The sequence below is a fragment of the Sardina pilchardus genome, chromosome 16 (assembly GCF_963854185.1).
Source record: "Sardina pilchardus chromosome 16, fSarPil1.1, whole genome shotgun sequence".
In the NCBI taxonomy this organism is placed as follows: Eukaryota; Metazoa; Chordata; class Actinopteri; order Clupeiformes; family Clupeidae; genus Sardina; species Sardina pilchardus.
In genome coordinates this window covers 28,118,421-28,140,920 of record NC_085009.1, presented here as the reverse complement: position 1 = coordinate 28,140,920, position 22,500 = coordinate 28,118,421, and the positions used below count along the sequence as shown (strand labels likewise).

General features: G+C 41.2%; 1 protein-coding gene and 1 long non-coding RNA gene across 2 annotated transcripts in view; both read right to left on the bottom strand.

Moving 5' to 3' along the window:
- LOC134059638 (NACHT, LRR and PYD domains-containing protein 12-like) overlaps positions 1–314 on the bottom strand; it is a 32,536-nt gene extending 32,222 nt beyond the window's left edge. The window contains exon 1 of the mRNA XM_062516081.1: positions 221–314. Coding sequence (XP_062372065.1) covers positions 221–294 — 74 coding nt within the window. The 5' untranslated portion in view covers positions 295–314. The remainder of the gene's footprint in view (positions 1–220) is intronic.
- Positions 315–1,615: 1,301 nt separating this feature from the next.
- On the bottom strand, positions 1,616–10,576 carry LOC134059999 (uncharacterized). Its single transcript, XR_009935113.1, has 4 exons — positions 10,442–10,576; positions 6,116–6,197; positions 4,331–4,447; positions 1,616–1,717 (listed from the first exon to the last, which is right to left on the bottom strand). It is a non-coding gene; the product is annotated as an uncharacterized LOC134059999 (long non-coding RNA).
- Positions 10,577–22,500: the final 11,924 nt, after the last annotated feature.

The following is a 22,500-nucleotide window of genomic DNA, read 5'->3' as shown; positions in this document are numbered from 1 at the left end:
CGTTGCAAAGGCCCACTTCTGCTCTTTCATGCAATGAAGGTCTCGCTGAAACGTACATGGGTGGAGCAAGTGTAACAGAGAAGAATGGGTGTGTTTTGAGAATTTGCATCAATTGTGGTCTAAGGCCCTGTCACATTCTCTCGATACACAAATATATTTGCAATAACACCTCCTGGTCTCCATAGAGAACTGATTCTATGAGCCTGTTTCATGGACTTACGCTGATCCATCTGTGACATCATCATGTTTGAACTTTATGATTCGATCCTCTGACCGGTCACTCTTCATGGACATACACGTGGGCACAGGTGATGGAGGCCTCTCATGATGGAATGAGCTGTGGCATAAAAAAAACACCAATTAACCCTAGAGGAATGGATTTTCCTAAATGTATTTTTCATTACTTTATATATACTATTAAATTATCCTCTTAATGTATTAACTGTGAATTGTGAAGTGAAGCATGACATGGAAGGAATGAACTTCCAGAGAACTTCCTTATTTGTGCATTTCACACACCCAAGCTTCACACTGACCTACTCATCTTTCATGGTATTCATAAATTACAAAAAAAAAAAAAAAAAAAAAAATTAGCACATAAAATACATAATAATTGTTTTTTTTTCAGCATTTGAGGAAGTAAAATGTCCATTTTGGGTTACACCAATCAGAGTGCTAGCAATGACTCACATGGCCAACCATCTGTGAGCTTCTGAAATGTCTAATAAAGATGCCAGCGTCATAATAGTGAAGCGAGGGCAAAAGGGAAGCTTCTATACAGTATGTTACTCTAAGTTTTTATGGATGATCTCAAAACATTTGCCAGAAAATAGTCGGATTCGACTTCTTGTAGCTGCCTGCAACTGTCTTAAGATGACTGCATACATGATTATTTATTTCTGAGATTCTACATTTTCAACCCTGAATTGTGCAAACATCATGCACTATTCCAGGTTGAAAATGTGTCAGAATCTCAGAAATAATGACATATGCAGTCATCTTAAGACAGCCGCAGGCAGTTACAAGAAGTCGAATACCCCTAGCGTCTAATAAGGCTTTGACGTTTATATTAGGAGAATATGACATCTAAACACCCAATATGTCTGTCTGGAGTAGCGCCACCAAAGTGTCCAAAGTCAGAATATTTTTTTTAATTTAATATCAAAATGTTAGTTCATATTAATCTGATGATATCCACATGCCCACACTGCTAACCTGGTCTAGTTAAACCAGCTGACCAAAGAGGAAAGGTGCTAGACATTGACAACACCTTGGCTAATTGATCTGAAATTTTCCTACATATTAGATATTATGGTAAGGCTGATATTGACATGCCTAATTCACATGTCTGTCAACAAACCATACAGTATACCACAATATCCAAATAACAGACATGTTCCTGTCATTAAAAAGTAGATAGAAGTCATGATTTCAATTGCTCTTTGTGGCCAGCAGGGGGCAGTCTGATACAAATCATGTTACAACACACTATGGAAAATTACAAATGTTGATCCATTGTTTACGGTTTGATTGTTGATCCATATGGCACTTCCTGGTCTCCAGAGAGCACTGATTCTATGAGCCTGTTTCATGGACTTACGCTGATCCATCTGTGACATCATCATGTTTGAACTTTACGATGCGATCCTCTGACCGGTTACTCTTCATGGACACACATGTTGGCACAGCTGATGGAGGCCTCTCATAATGGAATGAGCTGTGGCATAAAAAAAACACCAATTAACCCTAGAGGAATGGATTTTCCTAAATGTATTTTTCATTACTTTATATATACTATTACAGTTTTTTTCAATCGCTAACAAGGGTTTGTCCATTCAGTTGACACATTTTCAAAACTCTAAACACAGTTAGCACAGCATCGGTCTTTTGTTGGCCATACCATTCACACATTTCATGTTGTTTTCACACAGTATGCAGTCAGTGAATACATTTTCACAATGCTTACATTTTCTTACTGTAACAGAAAAGCTATACCTCCCAACAAAATAATGGATCGTTTTTGCATTATTTTTGAATGGTAACACACAACATCCCACAATAGTTAAAACAATATTCCAAACCAGATACAGTATAAAAACATCTGCTTCTGCAATGTTATCAATTTAAAAGAAATATATCTCACCTGATAATAAACAAACAATCAAATAATTGACACACAGATGATTTATGTTGGGTAAATTGGGCCAACCACAGCTGATTCCAGTCTATCTTAGACTCAGTGGCAGGGGTCATTTCTCTCTATTACATTGACACTTACAGAGTAAAAAAGAGGAGGTGATGTTTTTGGAAGCAGAAACAGAAAAATACAAATACTGTCATGTCTGGACGAGGAGGAGTAAGAGTAAGGGGCCCAGGGAGATGCAGTGAGAGGTGCAGGAGCACTGAGAGGAGCAGGTGCAGAGATTAGACACAGTAATATTGTGCTTTTTTTGTTCACCCCCTTTATATCTGGGCTTTTTGCTGTTGTTATTTGTTCAGAATGGTCTTGTGTTTCATGGATATTTTGTTCACTGCAATGCTGTAAAACTTTTTCTGCTCTATCATAGTCTACTGTAGACAGTATTTATACTGCACCTCCTGTAGGCCTAGTGAACAGTAAAAAAAACAAAAAAACTTTTTACTGCTTTTTACTGGAATGCATTTGAATGTGAACATTACATCTGGACATACAGTTCCCAACCAAGAAATGTAGTGTAAAAATGCTGGATTGCATGTTTTGCATGCAAATACCTGTAAAACTGAAACATAAAAGTCTATGCAGTTTTTGTAATGTCAACAGTAGTATTTTGAAACCTAGTGTACTCTGATTGACTGCATGTATCTTGTGAAGTGAAAACAAGCTTCATTCTTTGACAAACTAACTTCATTTTGAGTCAGGTTTCCAGTGTTTTGGTAAAGTTAGTGTGTGCAGAGAAATGACGAGTTAGTGTATATGTAACAAAATGTGGTGTAACAACATGGAATGTGCTTTTGAGAGGAAAATGATCCATTTAGCCAATTGTGTTTTGTAGGTGAGAGTCTGTGTTTAGAGTTTTGAAAATGTGTCAAATGAATGGACAAACGCTTGTTAGCCATTGAAAAAAAATGTAAATCATCCTCTTAATGTATTAACTGTGAATTGTGAAGTGAAGCATGACATTGAAGGAATGAACTTCCAGATAACTTCCTTATTTGTGCATTTAACACACCCAAGCTTCACACTGACCTACTTATCTTCCATGGTATTCATAAATTACAAAAAAAAAACATTAGCAAATAAAATAGATATTAATTGTTTTTTCAGCATTTGAGGAAGTAAAATGGCCATTTTGGGTTACACCAATCAGAGTGCTAGCAATGACTCACATGACCAACCATCTGTGAGCTTCTGAAATGTCTAATAAAGATAGCAGCGTCATAATAGTTTTTATGGATGATCTCAAAACATTTGCCAGAAAATAGTCGGATTCGACTTCTTGTAGCTGCCTGCAACTGTCTTAAGATGACTGCATATATGATTATTTATTTCTGAGATTCTACATTTTCAACCCTGAACTGTGCAAACATCATGCACTATTCCAGGTTGAAAATGTGTCAGAATCTCAGAAATAATGACATATGCAGTCATCTTAAGACAGCCGCAGGCAGCTACAAGAAGTCGAATACCCCTAGCGTCTAATAAGGCTTTGACATTTATATTAGGAGGATATGACATCTAAACACCCAATATGCCTGTCTGGGGTAGCGCCACCAAAGTGTCCAACGTCAGAATATTTTTTTTAATTTAATAACAAAATGTTAGTTCATATAAATCTGATGATATCCACATGCCCAAACTGCTAACCTGGTCAAGTGTCACTAGCTGACCAAATAGGTTAATGTGCTATTTGTATTGTATGTTGTGTGTGGTGTCTTAAGCTGCTGGGACCTTGAATTTCCCCTTGGGGATCAATAAAGTATCTATCTATCTATCTATCTATCTAGACATTGACAACACCTTGGTTAATTGATCTGAAACTTTCCTACATATTAGATAATACGATAAGGCTGATATTGACATGCCTAATTCATATGTCTGTCAACAAACCATAATTTATACCACAATATCCAAATAACAGACAGATGTTCCTGTGATTTAAAAAATAGATAGAAGTCATGACTTCAATTGCTCTTCGGGGCCAGCAGGGGGCAGTTTGATACAAATCATATTACAACAGACTATGGAAAATGACAAATGTTGATCCATTGTTTAAGGTTTGATTGTTGATCCATATGGCACTTCCTGGTCTCCAGAGAGCACTGATTATATGAGCCTGTTTCATGGACTTACGCTGATCCATGTGTGACATCATCATGTTTGAGATCAATGACGCGGTCATCTGACTGGTCACTCTTCATGGACACACACGTGAGCACAGGTGATGGAGGCCTCTCATGATGGAGTGAGCTGTGGTGTAAAAAACATCAATTAACCTTATAGGACTGGCTTATTCTAAATGTCTTTTTCATTACTTTATAGACACTATTAAATTATCCTCTAAATGTATTACTGTAACTGTGAATTGTGAAGCGTGACATTGAAGGAATGAACTTCCAGAAAACGTCCTTATTTGTGCATTTCACACACCCAAGCTTCACACTGACCTACTCATCTTCCATGGTATTCATAAATTACAAAAAAAAAAAAAAAAAACCATTAGCACATAAAATAGATAATAATTGGGTTTTTTTCAGCATTTGAGGAAGTAAAATGTCCATTTTGGGTTACACCAATCAGAGTGCTAGCAGTGACTCACATGACCAACCATCTGTGAGCTTCTGAAATGTCTAATAAAGATAGCAGCGTCATAGTAGTGAAGCGAGGGAAAAAGAGAAGCTTCTTATATATGTTACTCTAAGTTTGTATGTGTAAGAGCCAAATAGGGAACAATTCATTTGTATTCATAATTTAGTTTAAAAACAGTTAAAATGCTAAGAAATAATTCATCAGATGTGTATTGTTTAAAATGCATAATTTAGTCATGTTTAAGTCTGATAACGTTGCAGTATTTTGAGCTTCCAATAAGATATCAGTACGTCATAGCGTAATTGATTGGACGTAATTAGTTTAGTTTGAAGTCAGAGACGTTGGAAGCAACACAGTTTTTTGACCGTGCGAGCCATATGTCTGTATAATTTTATGTTTTTATAAGTAAACATTTTCAAAAGAAGACTTTTTGGTTTCCTCACGTTTCAATTACTCGTTGTTATAAGACTGACTTCAAAAGGTGGTATAGAAGACTAGAACCAACAAGGTGCCACTACAGTATGGATGATCTCAAAACATTTACCAGAAAATAGTCGGATTCGACTTCTTGTAGCTGCCTGCAACTGTCTTAAGATGACTGCATACATGATTATTTATTTCTGAGATTCTACATTTTCAACCCTGAATTGTGCAAACATCATGCACTATTCCAGGTTGAAAATGTGTCAGAATCTCAGAAATAATGACATATGGAGTCATCTTAAGACAGTTGCAGGCAGCTACAAGAAGTCGAATACCCCTAGCGTCTAATAAGGCTTTGACGTTTATATTAGGAGAATATGACATCTAAACACCCAATATGCCTGTCTGGAGTAGTGCCACCAGCTGTCCAAAGTCAGAATATTTTTTTTAATTTAATAACAAAATGTTAGTTCATATAAATCTGATGATATCCACATGCCCAAACTGCTAATCTGGTCAAGTGTCACTAGCTGACCAAATAGGTTAATGTCCTAGACATTGACAACACCTTGGTTAATTGATCTGAAACTTTCCTACATATTAGATAATATGATATGGCTGATACTGACATGCCTAATTCATATGTCTGTCAACAAACCATAATTTATACCACAATATCCAAATAACAGACAGATGTTCCTGTGATTTAAAAAATAGATAGAAGTCATGACTTCAATTGCTCTTCGGGGCCAGCAGGGGGCAGTCTGATACAAATCATATTACAACAGACTATGGAAAATGACAAATGTTGATCCATTGTTTAAGGTTTGATTGTTGATCCATACTGTATGACAACTCTTGGGCTCCAGAGAGCACTGATTCTATGAGCCCGTTTCATGGACTTACGCTGATCCATCTGTGACATCATCATGTTTGAACTTTATGTAGCGTGGGCACAGTTGATGGAGGCCTCTCAAGATGAAGTGAGCTGTGGTGTAAAAGAAACATCAATTAGTCCTATAGGATTGGCTGGATGGATGCAGCCACCCAGTGACTGCCATCAATGCAAAATATCACACCCAACAAGAAGTAAGCAAGTGCTTCCAATGTAGGAAACATGCACAAACAAATAGCACACGCCTCATATATGTGTATTTGACAAACACATCACATGTCAGTTCTTTGCTACTGTAGATTCCGCCCCCCGCTGGACTGGACCCCCTGAAAGGAGGGTAGGGCAGACACAGTTTACGGTCAATATCTCGAGAACCGTAGGGCCTAGGAGGACCACGTTTATTTTTAGGTTGGTCTTAAGGAGCCATATCATCCCATAACCACTAATTTCATGTGTAGCGCCACCCAGTTTAAAAAGGAAAAAGCAAAAATGAGGTGTCGTAATCTCATTTACATGCATAAAAGTTGCAGTAGGGGATGGAGAAGGAGATTGAGAATTGAGAAGCGTGATTTGTTTTTCTAGGACTGAGCGGCGGTCATATTTTGGGCCGCTTTGCTCGGCGGTCAAAATAAATAGATATCATGACTGAATTGCTCTTCCGGGCCTGCAGGGAGCGATGGGTTACAAAACAAATACACAACAGAACATGGCAATTGACAACTAAAAGCACTCAGAGAGCGCACACCTCTGTCTGTATTGTTCTTCATAGGTTGTCATACATTTGAATCTAAACTTCAGATCGCCACCACGTGGCCATACCATGTCATTACACCGCTAAGCGAAAGATATAAACGCCTCCAGTATCCTGACGATACTGAGTGATACGGATCAAAATGTACTTGTTTCTTTTTTGGGTCATTTCTGACCTTCCCTGAAAATGTCATCGACATCCATCCATCACGTATTGAGTTATCTAGCTAACAAACAGACAAACAAACCAAGAGACAGACAAACAAACACAGATGAAAACATAACCTCCTTGACGGAGGTAAATATTGACTCATCATTTACTGTTTGGTTCCATTAGACTGTAAGCATTGATGGAATTCATTTGCAGAGAACTTTCTTGTCCGTGCACCGTACATACTCAAGATTTTACTCTGACCCACTCATGCTTGCATAATATTAGATTTGAAAAAAAAAAAATCTGGTATAAAATAGCTTTCGGGCAATTCCATATCAGTTGGAACAGGTCCGACACCATGGTCCTCAGTTTTTCCTGATTTTTGGTCCAAATGTTCCTCCATGTTAGCCTGACTCTCGCCAGACCCTTGTAGTTCCGCCATGCTCCACCAGAGGCGTTTCGCTGAGCTCCACACAAGGGTCTGGACGCGAGGGCAATCCAAACCCCTGGGCCAGTGATCAAAAAATAAGCAACCAATCAGGAGCGCCGAAGCGAGTGTTTGATTCAAATAACAATGGCGGCACGCAGCGAGGAGTCTTGTGCTGACATTGATTCTGCTATTTCAACCGTTTTGTCGAATCTATCGAATATTCATTCTTTAAAAGATTAACAGAGAATAGTTTTGAAGACATTTATTGGTGGCAAGGATGTTTTTACTCTTCTTCCGACCGGGTTTGGCAAGAGCTTGAAGAAGGCTAGCACGTCATTCAAGATAACAGGCAAGTGGTTTATCGAATCACATGCGAGGATGTTTTACAAGGACCCGCCTTCAGAAATACATCTCCTATCGAGAAGTCCCAGATCCTTGTGTGAAGCAGACAGCGAACTACAGGATCTGGCGAAAGTCAGGTTACCTCCATGTCTCATTAAAAGAAAACCAACATTTTAGCTTGGTATCTTGTTTAGTTTCTGAGATATGGCTCTTCAAATGTGGATAGACGCGTCCTAAAAAAAGGCTGAAAATTCCTGTATTTAATGAGCACCACTGTTTTTTAAACCCCTCTCCCCTCTTAAGGCTACCATATTATGTTCTAAAAATTTGAACACTGGGGCAGTACCCTGTGTTGTTGTCCAAAATCACAAAGGAATTACAGTCCAGTCCTTCCCACCATTTGAGACTTATTCATCGAAACAAACCCACATTTTTTTTGAAAGCAATGAAAAAAAAACAGTTTTTGTTCTCTTATGGTCATGAATGGCTAGCACTCACATTTTTAAAACTCTACATATATCTAGTCCATGAGTAAGAGAACATGTTGACAAAAAATTGAGATGGTAAGTTTTCGTATTTCGAGGCTATGAGCCTTCAAAGTTGGCCAAAATGGTGTTTTTTCCTAAAAATGCCACTTTTATTGCCTTTTTCCAAGGACAAGATGAAATGCAAATCCAACATTTCTTTTTTCCTGCAATAGTGTGGCACTTTATAAATCATGTGAATGTGGTAGATCCGACCTGTCCATTTTAATATCCCCACAGCACATGTCTGAAGTTAGAAAAAATGAAAAAATGTCTTGGCTGAAGGAGGTGTTGGTTTGATTTGTATGAACCTCTTAGAAGGACAATATGGGGTGTAAACCCATTTTGTCTTTTTGAGGGATCAGAATGCCATCCTGTAAAAAGGATAAACATTTTATATCCCATTTTTACTCTTTATTGATCCCTTAGAATATGTCCAAAAGTTGTCATGAATGAAAAAAGGCGACTAAATTGAGGGGCTTAAATGGCCAAGTGGATCAAGTCACACAAGGCTAAAAATAAAATATAAGACAGAAGAGATACTGAGGGAGAACACTGTGAAATGTATAACCCCTGCTATGATGGCCTTTGAACCCCCCCACCTAAAGCTACAGGTCTGCTAACTAACTGGAGAGGCTATACTGTACCTAGAGCTACACAGTTGATAGGGCTTTTTTCACAGTAGGAACTTTGAGATGACCTAACACGTGTTAGGTCATCTCAAAGTTCCTACTGTTTTCCTACTGTATGGGCTACTGTAGCCCATATATTACATGAACATACTGTAGTAATCAAATGGTCAGTATTGCTATTTAGTTACTGTGCAAGTTTCATGGTGGAGCGGTAGTCCTAATGGGAAAGTGGCCTATACGTCACAGGGTCTCTGGAATGGGCAAGACCTCTATGAGAACGAAAATAAACCAATTTAAACACCAGTTGGCTATATTATTTCCATACATAACCTATCCACAGGTAGGCCTAATACAGTACATGTTTTCATGAATTGAATTGCTTGGAAGTGCAGACGAAATGCCACATATTAGTTGGAAAAGTATTCAGATCAAATGTGCAACAATATCGGGAATGTAAATGCCTCTGTAATATTGTCTGACACATTCCATTTAGAGGTATTGCTCAACACTGCTATTGGTCGGCTTTAACCAAATATTATTTTTTATTAATTAGTGAGCCTAGGCCTGACTCCGCCCACTTTGTGCTGCTGGCTCACTCTGGCTACAGTGTGTGTGCACTGGCGTTCATGGCAAATTCAGATGCTTCATTAGCAAAACAAAATGGGAACTCCCCACTTCTCCCCTTGCGTCTGAATATAAAAATGCTGTCTATAACCACTGGCATGTCATTGAGTCAGACCCAAATCTGAAGGAAGTCTTTTCAGAGAAACCCAAGTTTGTACAATAACCATAGGTAGGTTATTGTGAGTAACCTAACCACTGATCTCTATTGATATTGCACCAAGAATCTACCTAAAAAGTCTCAAAAGTGGCATTATTCCTGAAGTGGGTAGGTCAAAAGCCCTTGCTTTGTAAGATAAACCTCACATGTGGAGTGTTTACAGAAACAGATGTAATCTAATTCTAATTTTATTTGACACGCGACAACCTGGTACTTCGGATGTAGCCTGCCCAAGTCCCTATATTATTCACTAACACACATTAATCCACCATCCCAGTGCAATTGTGAAAAAAGAGTGCAAGTTTGCCAGCTTCCTCTAGAAGGCAGCTGTAGAGACCTCCAGTCAGACCTGTTCCTGTCCTTACAGCATGTACTTTAACGCTTTAGATGGTGAGCCACACATTCCAGTGAACTTGGAAACCAGTTCAACTTGATCTTAATAAAAAAACAGACTAAGTCAAATACATTGTTTGTGCATTGCCTAAAAGATCGTTGTCACAGCCATTTAAAGTTGCAATATATTGAAACTCAATTGTAAGCTTTAGTTTGTCTTTTTTCCATGCTTGTTGTATAATAAGAGACCAAATGTAACCTACACTGTCTTACACGGACCACTTCACACAAACACAAGATAAACAACCTGAAATTAAGTCCCAGTTATTTAATTAGTGTAAATAGTCCCCTTTTGGGCTATGTTTGCTCTTACTTAGATAACTATCCTTACCTGTCGATGAAGATTTCAAATTTGTTTTCCAAGTTTTCCACTAAAACATCCCCACTTCCTTCTTTGAGTGATCAACGTCTTCTGTCTTTTTCACTCTCCTCTTGGCTGGCTCATTTCTATTCCCCTCCCACATACCTGATTATGTCTCAGGACGACGTTTCAGTCCTTGAAGCTCACAAGGCAGTCAGAGAAATCTGCAACCTTTTCCTCACACTGTCTACAATTCTGAATTTAGTCCACCACTATCATACCTGTACCAGAGAAAGCAGTGGATTCGTGCCCTAATGAGTAATGACTACAGGTGTGCTTCTTCAACTGCAGCTCAGAGTCTACCCTCTCCAGTAAACTCCTAAACACACAGACCACTTCACAGTGCTGTGTAATATTGAGCTTCCTCACTGGCAGGCCATTGTATGCAGGGATGGGCAGTATGTCTAATACATGTATTTAAAATATGTATTTCAACTACAAAACACTATTTTGTCATTTGTATTTTATTGAGATGATGAAAATGCCCATTCAACCTGAAAAAAGGCATAAATAACCATTCAAATGGCTCAGAAGCTGTTCAGTGAAGGTAAATTAAGTTTTTTTTACAGTTCGTTTTTTTTCTTACAGTTCGCCTTTAAGGAAGGGTTCCTTGAGTTACCGAACATTTTCTCAGGGCAGAGGTTTATATTGGAATGTCTAATATGAGGGGTCAGCATAATCTACTCTGTTAACTGATTATGGAAGGAGTCTCTTTGCTTTCGGATGTTTTTTTTCCAGAAAGTGTACAAGTGAAGGGATAGATGAAAAAGGCTTTTAGAAATAAGTATTTTGTAGTATTTTGAAAATACAAAATGACAGTGTTTTTTATTTTGATAATTTGTTTAGAGGGGTATGTGGTATGTGGTATTTTATTTGATGGAAGATGATGCTGATATGCATAGACAGAGACGAATGTTGTATGTCCAAGCAAACATGTTGGTTAGGAAATTCCATCACTGTTCTGATGATGTCAAAGTGAGCTTGTTTCGTGCATACTGCACCCCTATGTATGCAGCCCCATTATGGGTCAGCTACAAAAAGGAGACTCTGCGCAAACTTCAGGTAGCATATAATGACTGCCTGAGGATACTGTTGAAAAAGCCCAGGAGTAGCAGTGCAAGTAAGCTCTTCTGTGACTCAGGGCTAAGGACTCTACAAGCTCTCTTGAGGAACCTAATGTTTAAGTTCATGTCCCGACTGGATGGGTCACAAAATTGTATTATAATGCTGCTTACAGGCCCCAGGTTCAGCTCGGTCAGATATGAATCACATTTTTGGAAACACTGGTATGGGTGCCTTTTGAGGCTATGAACTGTATGTTTGTATATGTTTCCATTCCTTTTTGATGTTGTATGTCTTACTGTTGGGCCTAGAGCCTGTAATAAAGTTTATATATTTGGAAATTTTGATGTATTTTTGATGTATTTCTGCCCATCCCTGATTGTCCAAAAATGCTCACATTGGAAGAGTCTTTTGTCCTGACCACCTCCCCTAGAGGGTCAATTGACTCTTTCCAAAACACCATTTCTTAATGTGCTCACATTGTGACCAGTGTGCTTAAAGTGAGCAACAACAGGACTATGTTCATTTCCAGCTCTAACAGAGTCACAACAGCCTAGTAATGTGAATATAGTCTGCCCAAGTCCCTATGTTTACTTATTTATATAACACATCATCAAGCTTTACACCAGTGCATTTGCAAAAGAGTGCAAGTTTGCCAACTTCCTCTAGAAGACAGCTGTAGAGACTTCCTGTCAAACTTGTTCCTGTCCATACAGCAAGTATTAGATGGTGAGCCACACATTCCAGTAAACTTGGAAACCAGTTAAACATGAACTTAGAAAATAAAACCAGAAAAAGCCAAAGAAATTCTTAGTATATACGTAGCCTAAAACATAATTGTAAGTGCGATATACTTGCTTATGTTAGCTTGTCATTTTAGTCTCAGCCTGTGAGGGTCACCACATAACACACACACACACACACACACACACACACACACTCACACACACCCACACAGATAGACACACCCACAAACACCCACCCACACAGATAGACACACCCACACACATACACACCCACTCCCCCGTCCAGCACAGAATTCTTCATGCAGGTACAACCCCTCAACACACACTGAGTAGCCAGGACATATTATTATACGCACACGCGCACGCGCACGCGCACGCGCACGCGCACGCGCACGCGCACGCGCACGCGCACGCACACGCACACGCACACGCGCACGCACACGCACACGCGCACGCGCACGCGCACGCGCACGCGCACGCGCACGCGCACGCGCACGCGCACGCGCACGCGCACGCGCACGCGCACGCGCACGCGCACGCGCACACACACACGCACACACACACACACACACACACACACACACACACACACACACACACACACACACACACACACACACACACACACACACACACACACACACACACACACACACACACACACACACACACACACACACACACAGAGAGAGAGAGAGAGAGAGAGAGAGAGAGAGAGAGAGACACACACACAGATAAACTGTCATAATCACTTTGTCAGTACAGGATTCTTCATGCACACACTACAGTACATATACAGTGGGGAGCATATGTATTTGATACCATGTTAAAGTTGCCTAAAAAGAGGAATATAAAATAATTATTTGACAATTGATCTTAATGCCTTAATTAAAAAAAAGTAAAAAATCAAGCTGCTAAGGACACCAATTTTCTTTGTGATTGAAGAATGTATCGTAAATAAATAAATGTTCAATGCTAGGGGGCATACGTATTTGACCCCTATGTTAAATTCCCATAGGAGCAGGAGGATTTTTTATACGTTTTTATTTTATAGGCCAGCTATTTCATGGATCCAGGATATTATGCATCCTGATAAAGTTCCCTTGGCCTTTGGAATTCGTGAGCTTAGAATTATAAGGTTCTATCTCCGTTTAGGGTAGTTCTGAGATATTGAGCATCAAAGTTTTACATAGCTAGCAAAACTGTACTGTAGTACCTTTTTATTTTGCTAATAATTAACTTTTTTTTTTTTTTTTACAAAAATAACACCACACAGGCATTAATAAGCACCTAATGGATCAGATGATGTCAAAAACTCAATTTCGACCAAAATGGAGATAGAACCTTATAATTCTCAGCTCACGAATTGTAAAATACCCTTCACCATAGCTAGAGATTGGCATGGTGCTTTTTCCAGTTGGCCTATTAGCCAGTTTGATTTGCATTGAGCTCAATGAGCAAATTTTTTGACAAACAAAAATATATATTTAGAGGCAGCTCAATCACGTGGAAGACTGCCTATGTTAAAGATCACCTATTTGTTTTTTTCCCACTTTGAGCAAGTATTACCGGCCTCCAAGTCTAGGGGAGCTTGGGGCACGGCACAACCACGTTCCCTTAAAACACAAAGAGAACGGACAAGGCAAGGTTCAGGTGTTGCACACTGGCATTCCATTTATTAGTTTAAAAAATGCGTTCAGCATAAATACTTTTACTATTGCAGGATATCAACCACTGTTCAGACACACTAAACACTAACTAGCATCATACACATTAAATCATTAACATCTCTGGTAAGAATACATATATGCAATTGAGAATAAGCATCCAGCAACCAATTCATCCATTTGTCACTAAATATCATCACACACATTACATCATTAACATCCTTAATCAGAATATGTATTTAAGAATAAACATTCAACAACCAATTCATCCCTTTGTACCCTCACTAAAAAGGCAATGGCCACATGGTTAATGGTGGCACCAAACATTTGCTTGCATTAACATTCATTTAATTGTAATAAGAATCACTCAACGCATTCAACATTCAACATTCAACACATTAACCAGTAATTTCTACCAAGCAATCTTAGATGGCAACAGTAAGATTAAAATGAAACATACCTTAAAACACAAAGAGAACGGACAAGGCAAGGTTCAGGTGTTGCACACTGGCATTCAACATTCCTTCTTCTCTGCCAGCTATATAGCACCTGTCCCCCCATTCCCATCCCTCCTCCCAGGGTGCCATCTACAGGCCTGGAGACCCCGTCCCACATATTTTACCCGACAGTAAACTGGATGTGTGCAATGTATACCATGTCAAACTAAAACATACAAGCATTTTAATTGAAAATATTACTCATGCGAATTAAAAATCATAACTGCAGAAAGACACACAATGTTTCCTTTCTGGAGCCCCAACACTCTCCCCTACTTTAAGAGATGCCTCCTGGCATCCAGTGTATTATTAGGAAGGAGTTAATAACCCCAAAGTACTGGTCTTGGATAGTAAACTACTGCAGGAAGCACTGGGTATGGCAGTATCTCATTCTGTATTAGGTAACTAGGGTTATAACCAATTGAATTGACCTCAGGCCTTAGATGTTGGTAAGTGGGCTGTCCAGAATGAGTATAGGTCAACATCTCTCTAGGTTTTGGAATACGTGAAGATCTTCTCACCCCAGGTACCTCTACCTCCTGTAATGGGACTTCCCCTGGGTCCGGAGGGTCGTCTCCAGGATCATCTCCCTGAAATGGGACTTCTCCAGGGTCTTGAGGGTCATCTCCAGGATCGTCTCCCTGAAATGGGACTTCTCCAGGGTCCTGAGGGTCGTCTCCACGATCGTCTCCAGGATCAACTGGATCTTCCACTTCAGGGACATCTGGGTGTTCTATTAGTTGGCCCTCATCAATGACGGGATCCACTGTCATGTTTTCTGCTGGCAGCTCTGGTCCTTCCCCTTCAAGTCTAAACTCTCTGGCAGCAGCACTCAAGTTAGATGGAGGTCTTTGTTGGATCGTCAGGGGTAAGTCTAGAGGTAGATCCCCGTGCCTGGCCGGTCGGGACCGCAAATTATATGTAATCCCCTCATCAAAATCTTCGGAATCTGCCTCGTCCACCTCATAATCCATCAGGTCACCTTTTGATTTTCCCCTTTCAGATTTTTTTCTCCCCCCGGATTGATCACGCAGTTCTTCCTCCAGAGGCAAGCTGTTCACCGGCAAGAGTAAGTTCCTATGCAATGTACGTATAGTTTTCTCCCCGTTCTCTGCTTGGACCTTGTACACTGGACTGGCTAAATCTCCCACCCTACTCAAAACTTGATGCACACTCTTTTCCCAATAGCTACGGAGCTTACCAGGGCCATTCCTCTCTGACAGGTTCCTTACAAGGACCCTATCACCAGGTTGAAGTGGAGGCCCTTTCACCCCTCGGTCATAGTATCGTTTCCCTTTAGCAGAAGACTTCTGACTATTTTCTGCCGCAATCTTGTATGCCTCTTGCATCCTTGTGGCCCATTTCTGCACAAACTGATCTCTAGATTCCCCATCATTTGCGATGTTGAGGTTGAAAAGTAAATCAACTGGCAACCGTGGTGGCCTGCCAAAGACAAGGAAATAAGGAGAGTATCCAGTTCCCTCATGCTTAGTGCAATTGTACGCATGTATCATGTGCGGGAGGTGGTCTTTCCATTGTGCCTTTTTCTCTTCTGCCAAAGAACGAAGCATCTGAAGTAGTGTGCGATTTAGTCTCTCTACAGGGTTCCCCTGAGGGTGGTAAGGGGTGGTTCGGGAGTGTGAGATACCAGAAAGTTGTTGTAATCTGTGAAATAGTTTATTCTCAAACTCTCGGCCTTGATCATGATGCAATCTCTGTGGGAATCCAAACCGAGGAATGAAATCATTAAATATTTTCTCTGCAGCAGTTTTTCCAGACTTATCTTTGGTGGGGTATGCCTGAGCAAATCGAGTGAAATGGTCCATCAGGACAAGGATATATTCATATCCCCCACGACTTGGTTCTAAATGAAGATAATCTACTGCCACAAGTTCAAAAGGTGCTGCGGATGAAATGGAACCCATGGGTGCCTTATCTGGGACAGCGGGGCGTTTCTGAATAATACATGCACATTTTCGAATGACATAGTCCTCTACTTCCTGTTGCATGTATGGCCAGTAAAACCTTTCCCTGACTAACTGGATCACTTTATCGGCCCCCACGTGGCCCAGATCATCATGTAGAAATTTCAGGACAACTGGTTTAAACTGACTGGGTAAAACAAGCTGACGACGGGACCCTGCTTGTCGATACAACACTCCACCATCAAGACACAAGCGATTCCATTCATGCATCAGTTTTCTGGCATCTCGCGACAGGGTCTTCCTGTCTATCGCACTTGGACTCTCTACTCTGTTTTTCAACCTCAATATCTCTTTGATTGCGGGGTCCTCTTGCTGTGCCCTTTTTATGTCTTGAGGTGGAATTACTGGAACATCTAGAGTCGGACTGTGAGTAGCACTGGAGAGTTGCAAAACTGCTACCCATGGCACCTCTTCTTCCTCAGCAGCCTTGTTCCCTTGCCATACAGCTGAGATGATGTCATGTGGCAGGGTTTCTGTGTATTCTGTGATATCACTAAAGGGGATAGGGAATCGAGATAAAGTGTCCGCGTCTATATTTATCTTTCCTGGGCGATATTTAATGTCAAAATTGAAATCTGCCAGTTCCCCTACCCAACGATGCCCAGCTGCATTCAGCCTAGCTGTACTGAGAACATAAGTTAGAGGATTATTATCTGTAAAGATGGTAAATGAAGGTGCATAATATAGGTAATCCCTAAACTTATCACAAACAGCCCATTTTAAAGCTAAAAATTCCAGCTTCCCCGAGTGAAGATGATAGTTTTTCTCTGCTGGTGTAAGTGTTCTCGAGCCATAGCCAATCACACGGAGTTTATCCTGTTGGTGCTGATACAAAACTGCTCCCAACCCAGAATTAGAAGCATCAACATGCAAGACAAAGGGCAGGGTAAAGTCAGGGAAAGCCAAGATAGGAGGATTAGTTAACATATCTACCAATTTTGCAACAGTATCACTATGCTTTTTTGTCCAATCAATTGGTGCTTTGGAGGACATCTGTCGACTAGGCTTCCCCTTAACTCTCTTAGATGCAGATGTTTTCGCAACCCCTTCGCCGTGACTTTGCAGGAGTTCAAATAAGGGTTTCGCTAATCTGGCAAAATCTTGAATAAAGGAGCGGTAATAGCCAAGGAAACCCAGCAGGGCCCGCACTTCACCAACGTTCGCTGGCCGTCTCTCTTTGAGCAATAGAACGGCCTCCACATCCTTGGGGTCCATCTTCACTCCTTCACTAGAGACAAGGCGCCCTACGTACCGTACTTGTTGCTTAAACAGTTCACACTTGTTTGGTCTCAATTTTATACCGCTCTCTCTCATCTTAGCCAGCACTCGCCTCAAGTCTGAAATGTGGTCTGTAAATGTCTTTGAATAGCAAAGAACATCGTCAAGGTAGGGGGCGCAACATTCATCACGCAACCCTTCCAGTACACCTTCCATACACCTCTGAAAACAGCCGGGGGCGTTAGATAACCCGAAAGGAAGACGGATCCACTCATATAGTCCCCAGGGGGTGCTGAAAGCTGTAGCATGGCGAGATTCTTTATCAATAAAGCCTTGATGATATGCGCTGCCTTGGTCCAAGATTGAAAACCACGAGTGCCCCCCGAGGCTGTCAAGAAGATCCTGAATACGAGGCAATGGATGCCTATCAGGGATGGTCTTACGATTGAGCTCCCTGTAATCTACACAGAGGCGCAAGGTGGAATCTTTTTTTCTTACACAGACCACAGGGGATGAATATGGGGATGTTGATTTCCTAACCCAACCACGTTCCAGAAGACCCTGTACATATTCTTTGACTTCCTTATATAGGGGTTTTGGAATTGAGTTATAGCATTTCTGAACAGGGATATCATCTTTAAGGTGGATTTTAAGATTCAAAGATGGTATGCAACCTATATCGCCTTCACCTCTAGAGAACACATCAGACTCTTCATACAGGACCTCCTTGACTAGTATTTGTGTCTCCTCTGGAAGATGGGATAGGTCAACAGGGGGATGCCACTTATCTCTGGCTGGTGCATTGCTATAGGTTGAAGCTGACTGGGCCTCAACTGTGACAGGGGGATTCTGCTGTAAGCAGGACACTGGCAAGATGGAAACGGTCACCTCGATTTGACCAAGAATAGTCTTTGGTGGTAAGAAAACATCATGCTGGGAATAATTCTGAATTGGAATTCTCACTAGTTTCGAAAGCCCGACAGGAACATCAATGATAGCTGGAAAAAGCTCCAACTCGTCAGGCCAATGGCTTTCTATGGCAGGTTCAAACGACATAGCTCCCCCCTCTGGCCACCCCCTAATCCTACACTTAACCTCAACCATTTTCCTAGCAGGGATCACAAGGCCTTTCTTACCCACTTTCACAACACAATTGGGGAATACTTCTTCTCCAATCTGGCATTGGGCTGCTGAGACGATGGTTTGAGCAGTATGTGGGTTGATGTTCAAGGCCTCACTGAGAAGAACACTAAGGTTAACGCTGCCAGTTGTTTCACAATTTTCCCGAATCAACTCCGTGATGACATTCACGCCCAGCAGGGGATTGTCCAAGCAACTTTGGGAGACTAAAAATGGAACTTGAATGGACATCCGTCCTTGCCTCGCGCTTAAAATGTCCAGATGCACGTCAATCCATCCCTCAAATGGGACAGTCGAGCCATTAGCTGCAATCACATACAAAGGTTCAGTAACTAGACGGTGGAGCGGCTGAATATCTACTCCAGGTAGATTCCTTTTGACCCAATCTTTCCCCATCACACTGACTTGTGCCCCTGTGTCTAATAGCATCTGGGCCTCGACCCCATTAACTACACATGAAACAAGGCATTTGCCCCCAATCAATTGAGCTGTTTTCACATTGGGTGGATTCATTTTGGCATCAGTGAGACTTGGAGTTACAGTATTAGCTGATTGGATGTACAAGGGGGACTGCAGGCTGTTGGTCACTGGTTGTCCCGCTCCTGTGACCTCCCCCCGTTTCCCGACTTTGGTCTGTTTAGGCAGCCTACTGCTCGATGTCCACCTTCACCACAGCGAAAACAGTGGAAGCACTTGTCCAGTTTTTGTCGAGTACACTCCCTGCATTTCCCTTTTGTGAACTTCCACTGAGATTGGGTGCCTGTTGATAGGGGTTCTGATGTTCCTGGATTAGACACCATCTCCATGTTTTTAGTTAGAGCTGATACTTGAGCTGTCAACTGCATAATAGCTGTGCGATTAGCTTGTATTTCACTGTCCATTAATGCTTGTGAGTTTGGCAGCTTACTCTGTTCACCTTCTGGCTGTTGAGTAGAATTTACTGTGACTGGCCTGGATTTTGTAACAGCAGAGAATCGTTTTGCCCTTTCTGCTTCAATACAGGCTGACTTGGTTAACTGTTCTAAAATAACATAATCAGTTACTTGGGGGTCAGATACAAAGAGTTTTAAATCTTGCCGGATGTTACTACATCTGTCAGCTAATCCCTGGTAGAGTGTATGAAGAAAAATCCCTTGCACTAACCTCCTGTCGTAATGAAATTCAGCATCATGTTGTTGTGACGCCAATAACACTCGTTGTCTTAAAGCCATTATTCGATAAAGGAACTGTTGTGGTGTTTCTTTGTCCTGTTGCTTTGCATTACTCAATTCTTGAAACAACTCAGAACAACTCTTATCCCTAATATGAGACCTCAGGAACCTTTTTAACTCAGTTATTGTCATATCATCCTTATTGGTGAGTAAATCTTTAAATGTCCCCCCCTTTGTCACTTTCATCACAGCCCTCATGATCTCAGACTCAGTAAAACCATCACAAATACCTTCATCAATCTGCTTACAAATGTGAACATATGAAATTTCAGAGCCTGTGTCAGATATTTGCCCCCCCTGAATTTTAAATTCCCTGCGAGGTAAAAAAGCTGCAACATCAGTAACTTTCAACCATTGATCTGGCACATTGGACTGGGTATTTAATCTGTTAAACTCCCCACCAACCCCAAAGTCTGTACGTGGTGCAGTTAGAGTGGCATGTACCGCATTGTCCACCTGGGCTGATGTAATGTTTCCTGAAATCTCTGGTGTTGGTGAAGTCTTTCCAGAAGCTCTACCTAAGAGTTCATGTAGCACAGGTGGCTCTGTGCCGGCAATCAGTTCATTGACTTTATCCTGGAACGAAAGCAGGTGGGACATACCTGCATCTTCCAGACTCGACAGCTTCTCACTTTTCAGGTAATCAGAGATAAAATAGTAGAGCTGAGGTTCAGACATTTCAGACAGTTGTGATGGATCACCCTCTTCCTCCAAGATTTCTGCTAAGTGATACAACTGAGAAGCACTTAACAGAGGGAGCTTTCTGTGGATGTCCCACTGAAGCACTTGACGTGGTTCTGATGATGCCATTTTCTGTAGATCACACCTTCCTGTTGAATTGGATGACCTTCTCAAGATGGTCGCCCTCTCAGGCAAGAGTGTTCCAGTCCACAGGCACTGTTCCGGATCGAGCCCCCAAATATTACCGGCCTCCAAGTCTAGGGGAGCTTGGGGCACGGCACAACCACGTTCCCTTAAAACACAAAGAGAACGGACAAGGCAAGGTTCAGGTGTTGCACACTGGCATTCCATTTATTAGTTTAAAAAATGCGTTCAGCATAAATACTTTTACTATTGCAGGATATCAACCACTGTTCAGACACACTAAACACTAACTAGCATCATACACATTAAATCATTAACATCTCTGGTAAGAATACATATATGCAATTGAGAATAAGCATCCAGCAACCAATTCATCCATTTGTCACTAAATATCATCACACACATTACATCATTAACATCCTTAATCAGAATATGTATTTAAGAATAAACATTCAACAACCAATTCATCCCTTTGTACCCTCACTAAAAAGGCAATGGCCACATGGTTAATGGTGGCACCAAACATTTGCTTGCATTAACATTCATTTAATTGTAATAAGAATCACTCAACGCATTCAACATTCAACATTCAACACATTAACCAGTAATTTCTACCAAGCAATCTTAGATGGCAACAGTAAGATTAAAATGAAACATACCTTAAAACACAAAGAGAACGGACAAGGCAAGGTTCAGGTGTTGCACACTGGCATTCAACATTCCTTCTTCTCTGCCAGCTATATAGCACCTGTCCCCCCATTCCCATCCCTCCTCCCAGGGTGCCATCTACAGGCCTGGAGACCCCGTCCCACATATTTTACCCGACAGTAAACTGGATGTGTGCAATGTATACCATGTCAAACTAAAACATACAAGCATTTTAATTGAAAATATTACTCATGCGAATTAAAAATCATAACTGCAGAAAGACACACAATGTTTCCTTTCTGGAGCCCCAACACAAGCAGTTGATGGTCCGGTTCCACCGTGTTCCCTGCAGTCTGGACTGCCACTTGAGGAAGCAAGCCCTCTTCAGGATAGTGGGGGTAGTGCAGAACTTCGCAGCCAAGATGTAAACAGTCCTTGTACCTTGGGTTGGACCCCCCTAAGAGGAACAGGACGCGTCCGGACCATTAGTATAAGTATAAGTATACAGTATATACTTTTTTGATCCCGTGAGGGAAATTCGGTCTCTGCATTTATCCCAATGTGTGAATTACTGAACACACACAGCACGCAGTGAACACACAGTGAGGTGAATCACACACTAACCCAGAGCAGTGAGCTGCCTGCCCAACAGCGGCGCTCAGGGAGCAGTGAGGGGTTAGGTGCCTTGCTCAAGTGTGTGTGTGTGTGTGTGTGTGTGTGTGTGGTTAGGTGCCTTGCTCAAGTGTGTGTGTGTGTGTGTGTGTGTGTGTGAGAGGGGTTAGGTGCCTCGCTCAAACTTCAGCTGTGGACTAGTCGGGGATCAAACTAGCAACCCTGCGGTTACAAGCCCGAAGCCCTAACCAGTAGGCCATGGCTGCCACATTATGGGGAATAGATAGACCATTGAACAGGGATGAGTAAGTGTTACTATTAAACAGTGTTATTATGGGATGCCGATATTTACTACTGAAAATGCATTTGACTGATGCTGTATTTATGTGTTTTGTAATGGGGTTATACAGAGACATCA